Source organism: Tursiops truncatus, chromosome 17 (assembly GCF_011762595.2).
Source record: "Tursiops truncatus isolate mTurTru1 chromosome 17, mTurTru1.mat.Y, whole genome shotgun sequence".
NCBI lineage: Eukaryota > Metazoa > Chordata > Mammalia > Artiodactyla > Delphinidae > Tursiops > Tursiops truncatus.
Genome location: NC_047050.1, coordinates 34,254,076 through 34,267,365, shown reverse-complemented (window position 1 = coordinate 34,267,365; position 13,290 = coordinate 34,254,076). Strand labels below are relative to the sequence as shown.

Sequence of the window (13,290 nt, the reverse complement as noted above, 5' to 3'; positions counted from 1 at the left end):
TGCAGAGTTTCTGCTGAAAGATCAGCTGTTAACCTTATGGGGATTCCCTTGTATGTTATATGTTGTTTTTCCTTTGCTGCTTTTAATCTTTTTTCTTGTATTTAATTTTTGATTGTTTGACTAATATGTGTCTTGGCATCTTTCTCCTTGGATTTATCTTGTATGGGACTCTTTGTGCTTCATTAACTATTTTCTTTCCCATATTAGGGAAGTTTTCAACTATAATCTCTTCCATTATTTTCTCAGTCCCTTTCTTTTTCTCTTCTTCTTCTGGAACCCCTACAATTCGAATGTTGGTGCATTTAATGTTGTCCCCTAGGTCTCTGAAACTGTCCTCAATTATTTTCCTTGTTTTTTCTTTATTCTGCTCTTCATTAGTTATTTCCCCTATTTTATCTTCCAGGTTACTTATCCATTCTTCTGCCTCAATTATTCTGCTATTGATCCCTTCTAGAGAATTTTAAATTCCATTTATTGTGTTGTTCATCATTGTTTTTTTGGTCTTGAGTTTTTCTAGGTCCTTGGTAAATGTTTCTTGTATTTTCTCCATTCTATTTCCAGGATTTTGGATCATCTTTAGTATCATTATTCTGAATTCTTTTTCAGGTAAACTGCCTACTTCCTCTTCATTTGTTAGGTCTGCTGGGTTTGTACCTTGTTCCTTCATCTGCTCTGTGTTTCTCTGTCTTCTCATTTTGCTTAACTTACTGTGTTTGGGGTCTCCTTTTTGCAGGCTGCAGGTTCATAGTTCCCGTTGCTTTTGGTGTCGGCCTCCAGTGGGTAAGGTTGGTTCAGTGGGTTGTGTAGGCTTCCTGGTGGAGGTGACTGGTGCCTGTGTTCTGGTGGATGATGCTGTATCCTGTCTTTCTGATGGGCAGGTACACGTCTGGTGGTGTGTTTTGGGGTGTCTGTTACCTTATTATGATTTTAGGCAGCCTCTCTGCTAATGGGTGGGTTGTGTTCCTGTCTTACTAGTTGTTTGGCATAGGGTGTCCAGCACTGTAGCTTGCTGGTCGTTGAGTGGAGCTGGGTCTTGGCATTGAGATGGAGATCTCTGGGAGATTTTCCCCATTTGATATTACTTGGAGTTGTGTGGCCTCTGGTGGAACCATGTCCTGAACTTGGCTCTCCCACCTCAGAGGCACAGCCCTGATGCCTGGCTGGAGCACCAAGAGCCTATTATCCACACAGCTGAGAATAAAATGCAGAAAGAAAGAAAGAAAGAAAGAAAGAAAGAAAGAAAGAGAGAGAGAGGGTGGGTGGGAGGGAGGGAGGGAGGGAGGAGGAAGAAAGAATAAAAGAGGTCAAATAAAATGAAATAAAATAAAGTTAAAAAACATTAAAAAGTAATAAAAAATAAAGAAAGAAGGAAGAGAGCAACCCAACCCAAAAACAAATCCACCAATGATAATAAGCACTAAAAACTATACTAAAAAAAGAAAAGAAAAAAAAAAGAAAAATGGACAGACAGAATCCTAGGACTTATGGTAAAAGCAGAGCTATACAGACAAAATCACACACAGAAGCATACACATACACACTCACAAGAAGTGAAAAACGGAAAAAAAAATATATTGTTTCTCCCAATGTCCACCTCCTCAATTTGTTGTGATTCATTGTCTATTCAGGTATTCTACAGATGCAGGGTACATCAAGTTGACTGTCGAGATTTAATCTGATGCTCCTGAGGCTGCTGGGAGAGATTTCCCTTTCTCTTCTTTGTTCGCACAGCTTCTGGTGTTCAGCTTTGGATTTGGCCCCGCTTCTGAGTGTAGGTCACCTGAGGGCATCTATTCTTCGCTCAGACAGGATGGGGTTAAAGGAGCCGCTGATTCGGGGGCTCTGGCTCACTCATGCTGAGTGAGGGAGGGAGGGAGTGGTACAGAATGCGGGGTGAGCCTGTGGCGGCAGAGGCCAGCATGACGTTGCAATAGCCTGAGGCATGCCGTGTGTTCTCCGAGGGAAGTTGTCCCTGAATCACAGGACCCTGGCAGTGGCGGGCTGCACAGGCTCATGGAAGGGGAGGTGTGGAGAGTGACCTGTGCTCGCACACAGGCTTCTTGGTGGCAGCAGCAGCAGCAGCCTTAGCATGTCATGCCCGTCTCTGGGGTCTGCACTGATAGCCGTGGCTCGTGCCCATCTCTGGAGCTCCTTTAAGCATTGCTCTTAATCCCCTCTCCTCACGCACCGCAAAACAAAAGGGCAAGAAAAAGTCTCTTGCTTCTTTGGTAGCTCCAGACCTTTTCCCAGAATCCCTCCTGGCTAGCTGTGGCGCACTAGCCCCCTTCAGGCTGTGTTTTACGCAGCCAACCCCTGTCATCTCCCTGGGATCCGACCAAAGCTGGAGCCTCAGCTCCCAGCCCCCACCTGCCCCGGCGGGTGAGCAGACAAGCGTCTCAGGCTGGTGAGTGCTGGTCGGCACTGGTCTTCTGTGTGGGAAACTCTCCGCTTTGCCCTCTACACCCCTGTTGCTGCGCTCTCCTCCGTGGTTCTGAAGCTTCCCCCCTCCACCATCCGCAGTCTCCGCCCCCGAAGAGTCTTCCTAGTGTGTGGAAACCTTTCCTCCTTCACAGCTCCCTCCCACTGGTGCAGGTCCTGTCCCTATTCTTTTGTCTCTGCTTTTTCTTTTTTCTTTTGCCCTACCCAGGTACGTGGGGAGTTTCTTGCGTTTTCGGAGGTCTGAGGTCTTCTGCCAGCATTCAGTAGGTGTTCTGTAGGGGTTGTTCCACATGTAGATGTATTTCTGATGTATTTGTGGGGAGGAAGGTGATCTCTATGTCTTACTCTTCCGCCATCTTGAATCCCCTCTGGTTACAGTTATTTGTAAACTAATGTTCTTGAATAAGCAATGGAAGTTGTCTTGATGTTACATAACTACTTAATAGATTGTAATAAATCAGTGACTCATATTTTATTAAAAATAACCAACTAGTTTATCTTTGACATATTTCATCTTAAGTTGGAAGTGTTTTAGTAATCATTGTGTACTTTAAATTGTGTTATTACACTAGTCTTTCCTGAGTATAAGCTATGCAATAAATTCTGTAGTCATGTGCCTCTGCCAAATGGTGTATGGAAGTGCACAGATAGAAGTATATCAAAACCTTAACTGTGTTTTGTTTCTGTGTTTTCTGTCTTTTTGACCATTATGTGAATCATTTGCAACCCCATCTGATGGTAACCTGGGAAATGGAAAGGAAAGGAGCCTACCATTGTCCTTTCTGTCCAACTCCAATTAAACAGACATTAAGGAGTACCAGCCTACCCAGAGAAATTTGGTTGTGACTCAGCACTTTGGTACCTTCATGGCACACATATATCTGTTAATGTACAATTTTTTAACTTACTTAGTCTTTTACTCAAGTTGTCTTCCTAGATAGGGTAAGATAAGGTAAGGAATGATAAGATTTGAATTTATAAAAACTTGGAAGCAGTAGTTAAATGGTTCCCAAGGTGATTTGATTAGGTCCAATTCCAACTAATTTTTTTGCTTTTGAAATATTGACTATTGCTGTTTTCTGTGATTTTGGCTCTAAAGGCTGACATTTAATTCACTTAATTTATAAAACAAGTATAACCTATTTTCAATGCTATATTCCACGTTTTTGGCCCCATAGTGTAGGTTTCGCTCTCAGTCCATTTGTGGGATAATGAAGTTGTTTCCTCTCTGTTTCCACAGTAGACGCATAATTAACCTTGGCCCAGTAATGCTTATTTCTGAAGAACAGCCAGCTCAACCTGCATTGCCAGTCCAACCAGAAGGTACAAGAGTTGTGTGTGGGCACTGTGGAAATACGTTCTTGGTACGTAACAAGACATTTGTGACAGGGACATCAATCTGTAAATGTAGGTCTTGATCACACAGATTTGACCGCTGCTCATAGTCTTATAGTTTGTCCAAGTGCAAATTGATCAAAAGATTAAAATAGAGCCTTTGTTAGAAAGACAGTTAATCAGAGCCGCGACTAGGATGTACTGCATTGTTTGTGAATTACATATAAGGTGCATCCCCTGACTGATTCATTTGCAAAAAGGGCCTCTCTGGGTAGGCTAATAACAAACAAAAACCCTGTGCTCCAGGCAGAGCAACTTGGGTATCCTGGCTTAGTGAGTAACTGAATCTACCTCCTACCCTCGTCTCCTCAGCAGAGCGCAAAATGCACACTCTCATGCAGTGGCCTTGTTTCATGGTTCTGGATTCAAGAAATATTCTCATTATAATTTATCAAAATTTTTCTGATTTTTGTATATGAAACTTGGAGTAACGGGAATTACTGTGGTATCTGTAATTAGATAAGTTATTGGATAAAAAATAAAGTATAAGTAGTTTGACATGAACAAAAGTTATAGGAGTTCTTGTTTTACTACTTTTAACTTTAACCCTAAGCTTGATTTTTAAATGTTAATTTCATAATGACTTACCCCATCAGGAAGAATAAGAACAGGTTTTCTTTTGTTATTTAGCCTCCAAAGGAGACAAAAGATTTTGTCTTAGAACCTAAGTACTAAAGGAACCTAAGTACTAAAGGAACCTTCCAGAGTGTAGGCATGGGGAGAGCTGAGGTTGCAGTGGTTTATAAACAAGACCTGCTGTCACTAAGGGATGAATGAGCTTAAGAAAGTGTAGACTGTTTGCTCTTTTTCCCTTCTAATTTTTATTTTTGATAAAGTAATTCATGTATAATAACTTCACATGTCAAATAGGACTGTAAAGCTTAAAGGGAAAATGGTGGTCATCTCTTTACCTAACACAACCCCAATTTTCATCCCCCAAATACTTTTGACTCTTTCAGCTGCTATTCTGGTATGTACTTCCATGTGTTTAAATTGTTTGCTTATTTTTTTCTTTTTGATTAAGCAGTTTTAGATATTACCTATTACTTTGTAAAACGCAGGTTGAAGATTTAGCACTCTTACCACCCTGCCTCCTCTCATAGTCCTTTCTCCACTTTCATACTCCCAGTAGAGTTATAATATTTTATTTGATTAATACTTAGTCTTTACATTTTTTATGATTAGGTAAATTGTGTTCACAGCTGAGCCAAGTAATATATTACATTTCTCTCCTGTATGGCTCTTAAATATTTCTTGGATTTGTTAATAATTGTCCCTCCCTCTTTTAGATTTGTTTTAATTTTTTTATGTACAAATCACTAGTTCTTCTCATATTCTTTCATAGAACAACAAAATTCCTGTCAATATAGTCAAATGGGTCAGGGAATCTATTATTTAGACTTCCTCCTACACAGCTGTCATCCTGTGATTTCCCTTCATCTTAGCTTAGGAATTCCTATTACCTCTTTCCTGTGTTGGATCCTCTGCCATCCTTACAGTTCTTGGTTTATTGCTTTATTTTGTTGGAGCATATCCTCTCTTAGCTTTCTGAGAAAAGATGCAGAGAAATAAATTTGAACCTTTTACTTCTTAAACAGTTTTTAATCTAACCCTATTTTCACGTTATAATTTGTCCAGATGTAGAATTATAGGTTGCCAATTCTTTCCTCAGAAATTTGAGGGCTTTGCTCCACTGTTGATGGGAAGATCAACTGCTGTTGTGGCTCCTGACCCTTACCATGTGACCTATTTTTCTCTCTTTATTTTCTCTTATTTTCCTCTTTCATTTCTCCAAGGTTCTGAAATAGTATTAGAATGTGCCTTAGGGAGAATCTTTTTGACCTCATTGTCTGGCTACTCAGTGAATCCTTTTATAGTCCACTCCATTTTCTTTCTTCCATCTTTCTACAACCCCTGAGATTAGATCACCTGAATTGACATACACACTCTCTCTCTTTCTCTCTCATTTTTTTTTAACATACTTTTCAGTTTTGGCTTTTTCTTTTACTTACAGGGAAATTTCCTCAACTATATCTTCTAAACTTAATTAAAATTTTAAATTTCAGATGATCTAAATTAATTTTTAATTTCTAAGAGTTCTCCTGTGTTCTCTGATTAATTTTTCTTTTTTCTAAATCACATTCTCTTCTTTATGGCATCTTTCTGAAGCTATTAGTTATGTTTTCTGAGGTATTATTCTTCTTTATGCCTTGTCTCTATTTTCTCTCCATTGTTTCTATTTGTTTTTATTTTCTGATAGAGGTTTTAATGAGGAACTCATTTATATATGAGAGCAAGTTACTGATTGGAATCTCTAAGTATGCAGCAGGGGCTAAACTTTTTCTCCTTCCTTCCTTCCTTTCTTCTCTCCCTCCCTCCCTTTTTCCTTTCTTCTTCTCTCTCCTCCTCCTCCTCATCTTTCTTCTTCCTCTTCTCCTTTTTCTCTTTTCTTGAAGAACTGCCAACTATTAGTATCAATGTCTTTTTTTTCTTTTAGGGCAAGTTTCTCTGGGGAATAATCCTCTGACTTCTTGTAAGAGGTATATCTGGGAGACAGCATTCTAGGAGCTAAGAAAGGATAATAGGGATGAAGGTCTCATCTACTGTTCAGACTGTAGACTTATTTAACTCCTTTGTTTTTAGAATGGTGTCTTATTCTTGCCTTCTGCTGTGCCTGGTGTTCCTAAGTTCACAGTCCTTCTAGTTCAGTTTCTTTGAGAGAATAAATCACTCTTCTCTTGAATGTGTTGGGGAGGGAGGGATTTTTGGTTTTGTGATATGGAGGAAAGAGTCTAGAACTGATACTCCTGTTTTTATCACTACCCCTAACTCCTATCTTTGAAAGCACCTTGGAGTCCCAAGGTCTGAACTATTTTGTAGTTCTTCAGTTGAATCAGCCTGCTTTTCATTGGATATCTCTCTTTAGGCAATCAGGTTTCAGCATCCCTTTCAGTTTGTTACCAAGTCTCCATCAGCTTTCCACTGTCTGAAAATTCAAGGTCATTTCTCTTCGGATACTACTTGTCCTTATGGTATTATACATTTGTAAATACAATTTACTGTCATTTTAGTCAGGTTTGGGAAAGGAAATAGAAATGCATGCATTTGTCCAACTTACTACATTTAACCAGAATTTCTATGATTTTTCTGATCTACTAGGATAAGATAAATCTTCTTCCTTGCATTTATTGATTAAGTCAGTGACCAAGTACATCAATTAGGGGATATATTTGGTGGGGATAGTGAAAAGATTTTTTGTTTAAAAATTTCTTTTTAAAAAATCACTATTGAGAATTAGGTTTGGATTTGGGTCCCAGCCATACTAAAGCCTGACTATGTGATGCTGGGCAAGTTATGTAACTTTGCTAAATTCTGATTTCCTCATCTGAAAATGGGGAGAATAATAGCATATTCACAAGATTGCTGAGAGCAGTAGTAAAGACATTTGTCCAAAGTTTGTGACAGTGGAAGCTAGCCTTGTGGCTGACAGGGTCTTGGTGCACCGACTGGGTGTCAGGCTTGTGTCTCTGAGGTGGGAGAGCCAAGTTCAGGACATTAGTCCAACAGAGACCTTCCAGTTCCATGTAATATCAAACGGCGAGAGCTCTCCCAGAGATCTCCATCTCAACACTAAGACCCAGCTGCACTCAACAACCAGCAAGCTACAGTGCTGGACATCCTATGCCAAACAACTAGCAAGACAGGAACACAACCCCACCCATTAGCAGAGAGGCTGCCTAAAATCATAATAAGGTCACAGACACCCCAAAACACACCACTGGATGCGGTCCTGCCACCAGAAAGACAAGATCCAGCCTCATCCACCAGAACACAGGCACCAGTCCCCTCCACCAGGAAGCCTACACAACCCACTGAACTGGAGGCCGACACCAAAAGCACTGGAGGCCGACACCAAAAGCAACGGGAACTACGAACCTGCAGCCTGCAAAAAGGAGACCCCAAACACAGTAAGTTAAGCAAAATGAGAAGTCAGAGAAGCATACAGCAGATGAAGGAGCAAGGTAAAAACCCACCAGACCAAACAAATGAAGAGGAAATAGATAGTCTACCTGAAAAAGAATTAAGAGTAAGGATAGGAAAGATGATCAAAAATGTTCGAAATAGAATGGAGAAAATACAAGAAACTGAGGCAGAAGAATGGATAAGTGACCTGGAAGATAAAATAGTGGAAATAACTACTGCAGAGCAGAATAAAGAAAAAAAGAATGAAAAGAATTGAGGACAGTCTCAGAGACCTCTGGGACAACATTAAATGCACCAACATTTGAATTATAGGGGTCCCAGAACAAAAAGAGAAAAAGAACGGGACTGAGAAAATATTGGAAGAGACTATAGTTGAAAACTTCCCTAGTATGGGAAATGAAATAGTCAATCAAGTCCAGGGAGTGCAGAGAGTGCCATACAGGATAAATCCAAGGAGAAACATGCCAAGACAAATATTAATCAAGCTATCAAAAATTAAATACAGAGAAAAAAATATTAAAAGCAGCAAGAGAAAAACAACAAATGACATGCAAGGGAATCCCATAAGGTTAACAGCTGATCTTTCAGCAGAAACTCTGCAAGCCACAAGGTTCTGGCAGGACATATTTAAAGTGATGAAAGGAGAATAAAATACCTAGGAATAAACCTACCTAAGGAGACAAAAGACCTGTATGCAGAAAACTATAATACACTGATGAAAGAAATTGAAGATGATACAAACAGATGGAGAGATATACCATATTCTTGGATTGGAAGAATCAACATTGTGAAAATGACTCTACCACCCAAAGCAATATACAGATTCAATGCAATCCCTATCAAATTACCACTGTCATTTTTCACAGAACTAGAACAAAAAATTTCACAATTTGTATGGAAACACAAAAGACCCCGAACAGCCAAAGCAAACTTGAGAAAAAAATGGAGCTGGAGGAATCAGGGTCCTGGACTTCAGACTATACTGAAGCTACAGTAATCAAGACAGTATGGTACTGGCACAAAAACAGAAATATAGATCAATGGAACAGGATAGAAAGCCCAGAGATAAACCCACACACATATGGTTACCTTATCTTTGATAAGGAGACAAGAATATATGATGGAGAAAAGATGGCCTCTTCAATAAGCGGGGCTGGAAAAACTGGACAGGTACATGTAAGAGAATGAAATTAGAACACTCCTAAACAACATTCACAAAAATAAACTCATAATGAATTTAAGACCTAAATGTAAGGCCAGACACTATAAAACACTTACAGGAAAACACAGGCAGAACACTCTATCACATAAATCACAGCAGGGTCTATTTTTTTGGGGGTACGTGGGCCTCTCACTGTTGTGGCCTCTCCCGTTGCGGAACACAGGCTCCGGACACGCAGGCTCAGCGGCCATGGCTCACGGGCCCAGCCGCTCCCCGGCATGTGGGATCTTCCCAGACCGGGGCATGCACCTGTGTCCCCTGCGTCAGCAGGCAGACTCTCAACCACTGCGCCACCAGGGAAGCCTGCAAGTTCCTTTTTGACCTACCTCTTAGAGAAATGGAAATAAAAACAAAAATAAACAAATGGGACCTAATAAAACTTAAATGCTTTTGCACAGCAAAGGAAAACATAAACAAGATGAAAAGACAACCCTCAGAATGGGAAAAATATTTACAAATGAAGCAATTGACAAAGGATTAATCTCCAAAATTTACAAGCAGCTCATGCAGCTCAATATCAAAAAAACAAACAACCCAATCCAAAAATGGGCAGAAGACCTAAACAGACATTTCTCCAAAGAAGACATACAGATGGCCAACAAACACATGACAGGATGCTCAATGTCAGTAATCATTAGAGAAATGCAAATCAAAACTACAGTGAGGTATCACCTAACACCAGTCAGAATGGCCATCATCAAAAAACCTACAAACAGGGGCTTCCCTGGTGGTGCAGTGGTTGAGAGTCTGCCTGCCGATGCAGGGGACATGGGTTCATGCCCTGGTCCGGGAAGATCCCACGTGCCGCGGAGCGGCTAGGCCCGTGATCCATGGCCACTGAGCCTGGGCGTCCGGAGCCTGTGCTCCGCAATGGGAGAGGCCACAACAGTGAGAGGCCCGCGTCCCGCAAAAAAACAAACAAACAAACAAAAAAACCTACAAACAATAAATGCTGGAGAGGGTGTGGAGAAAAGGGAACCCTCTTGCACTATTGGTGGGAATGTAAATTGATACAGCCACTATGGAGAACAGTATAGAGGTTCCTTAAAAAACAAAAAATAGAACTACCATATGACCCAGAAATTCCACTACTGGGCATATACCCTGAGAAAACCATAATTCAAAAAGAGTCATGTACCACAATGTTCATTGCAGCACTATTTACAATAGCCAGGACATGGAAGCAACCTAAGTGTCCATCGACAGATGAATGGATAAAGAAGATGTAGCACATATATACAGAGGAATATTACTCAACCATAAAAAGAAACGAAATTGAGTTATTTGTAGTGAGGTGGATGGACCTAGAGTCTGTCATAGAGTGAAGTAAGTCAGAAAGAGAAAAACTAATACCATATGCTAACACATATATATATAGACTCTAAAAAAAAATTGATTGTGAAGAACCTAGAGACAGGACAGGAAGAAAGACGCAGACATAGAGAGCGGACTTGAGGACACAGGGAGTGGGAAGGGTAAGCTGGGACAAAGAGAGTGGCATGGACATATATACACTACCAAATGTAAAATAGATAGCTAGTGGGAAGCAGCCACATAGGACAGGGAGATTAGCTCAGTGCTTTGTGACCAACTAGAGGGGTGGGATAGGGAGGGTGGGAGGGAGACACAAGATGGAGGAGGTATGGGGATATATGTATATGTATAGTTAATCCACTTTGTTATAAGGCAGAAACTAACATACCATTGTAAAGAAATTTTACTCAAATAAAGATGTTTAAAAATAAATAAATAAATAAAAGGAAAATATTTAGATGTTAAAAAAAGAAAAAGAAATCACCATTGATTTACTATAGGATTACTCCTTCTGTAAGTATTGATATATATGAATTAATTGACTAATTTAAATATAAATAAAATATATTTACTATCTTTTTCTTTATTATATGCAAGCATATTTCGTTTGAAATATCATTTAACACTCTTCAAAATAGATTTTTTCAGCTTACTTCAGTGAGTTCCCTTCCACAATTACCTTGCATTTGCATTTTTGCCCAGTTATGTTTTATATTCCAAATCCTTGGCATGGATAGTCCTTATAAGATACATTGTAAGTGAGCCGATTTCATTTTTTCAAACATATATATTAAGTGTGTACCAGACACTGGGCTACATGCTGGGGAAACAGGAAGTCCCTGCCCTTATGGGATTTTTCCAGTCTAATAGGAGAAAGACAATTAAAACAAGAATTATATGAAATCTAGTTAGGCTAAAGCAGAGAAATATGGAGTGTTCTTAGTGTACATGTGGAAGCATCTAGACTAGAGGAAGTGAAATTATCCTAAGAGTAATGGAAAGCTAAAGCAGGGCTTTATAATTAATTTTGTGTGTATTGATGCTATGACTATAATAGATTGCATATGGGCAAGCCTGAAGAAACACAAGACCAGATATTTAGGTTTTATTATTCAGAAAAGTGATGATGATGGTCATGAATACCATAAAGAATTTGAGAAAGAATTGGCTATACTGATATTAGTATAGATGAGGGAATGAGGAAAAAAGTAAAATTAAAGACAACTCTTACAAAGGTTTATATTTAAGTTTTTGAAATCATCTGGAAGTGAATTCTAGAGAATGATCCAAGTTGAGAGGTTAGATAGATGTGTGTGACATGGCTTTTATTAAAATATATGCATTTAGATATTTTCTCCACAGAAGAAAATTACTAAAGTAATTTGCAAGTCAGAAATGAACTTCTAAAAGTAAGCTCCTTCTTACTTAATATTCAGTGCAGGCACCTGAATCATATTAGCACAGTAATTATGATTTTAAAACTTAAAGTCTTTGGCAGGAAAGGGTGTTTTGGATTAACATGTGGTATTTAAAGATTATTTCAAAATTCCCAGAAAACAAAGTTTTTGGTGACTAGAACAGAGTACATACCTTTAGGGTGGCTATTACCTTGGAGAGTTTCAGACTAATGAGAGATACTGAGTGTTACAAAAAATAAACAGACCTGGGGCTTCCCTGGTGGCGCGGTGGTTGAGCGTCCGCCTGTCGATGCAGGGGACATGGGTTCGTGCCCCGGTCCGGGAAGATCCCACATTCCGCGGAGCGGCTGGGCCCATGAGCCATGGCCGCTGAGCCTGCGCATCCGGAACCTGTGCTCCACAACGGGAGAGGCCACAACAGTGAGAGGCCTGCGTACAACAAAAAAAATAAAAAATAAACAGACCTGGAAACTCTTAATTTTGACCTGAGAACTTCACCTTATCCTTGTTATTATGCTGATCCAAGTAATCTTATATCCTTTGTAGTATTCTTTGCCCTTCAAGTTTTTAACTAATAGGATAATTCATCTATTTATTCCATACTTTGTTTCAGCCTTGGCTTACAAGGCCCAAAAGCAATTGAGAAAAATTACAAAGTCCAATAGCATTGAAAAATAAAATATGAAATGGTCAGGGAGAATGAAAAATAGGACAGAAATATGATGAAGTCATGCATAAGTGTATAAGTATGCATAATATTTATTCCTGTGCAGTTGTGAAAATTTTACTGAATGTTAGCTATGAGCCTTCTATGGTTAATGAAAAGAGGAAAACATAATCTATTACAACAGGGGTCCCCGACTCCCGGGTCATGGACTGATAGTCGTCTGTGGCCTGTTAGGAACTGGGCCGTACAGCAGGAGGTGAGCAGCAGGCCAGCGAGAGAAGCTTCATCTGTATTTACAGCTGCTCTCCATTGCTTGCATTACTGCCTGAGCTCTGCGTCCTGTCAGATCAGCAGCAGCATTAGATTCTCACAGGAGTGCAAACCCTACTATGAACTGCGCACACGAGGGATCTGGGTTGCGAGTTCCTTATGAGAATCTAATGCCTAATGATCTGAGGTGGAGCTAAGGCAGCAATGCTAGCGCGGGGGAGTGGCTGCAAATACAGATTATCATTAGCAGAGAAGTTTGATGGCACAAAGACCATAATAAATCAATTGCTTGCAGACTCATATCAAAACCCTATCAGTGAGTGGCAAGTGACAATTAAGCTGCATCTGGTGGCAGGCATTATAGTGGCAAGTGAGTTGGTGTACTTTAGTTGTACAGCTGCATCTAATGGCAGGCTTTAAGTCAGAATCTTACACTTATTTTAGTCCGTGCATGGCCCGCCCATTATTTTGTCTACCACTTCCATCTGCGCCTCTTTCTCACGCTGCACACTTGTCTCAGTCACAGTTTTGGTAAGCCCACAAGCTAACCCTAGCCAAAATGAGTAAAAAACAAACGTTGC

General features: G+C 39.9%; 1 protein-coding gene across 1 annotated transcript in view; it reads left to right on the top strand.

Moving 5' to 3' along the window:
* PIP4P2 (phosphatidylinositol-4,5-bisphosphate 4-phosphatase 2) overlaps positions 1-13,290 on the top strand; it is a 62,003-nt gene that overhangs the window by 42,471 nt on the left and 6,242 nt on the right. The window contains exon 4 of the mRNA XM_073794584.1: positions 3,680-3,803. Coding sequence (XP_073650685.1) covers positions 3,680-3,803 — 124 coding nt within the window. The remainder of the gene's footprint in view (positions 1-3,679; positions 3,804-13,290) is intronic.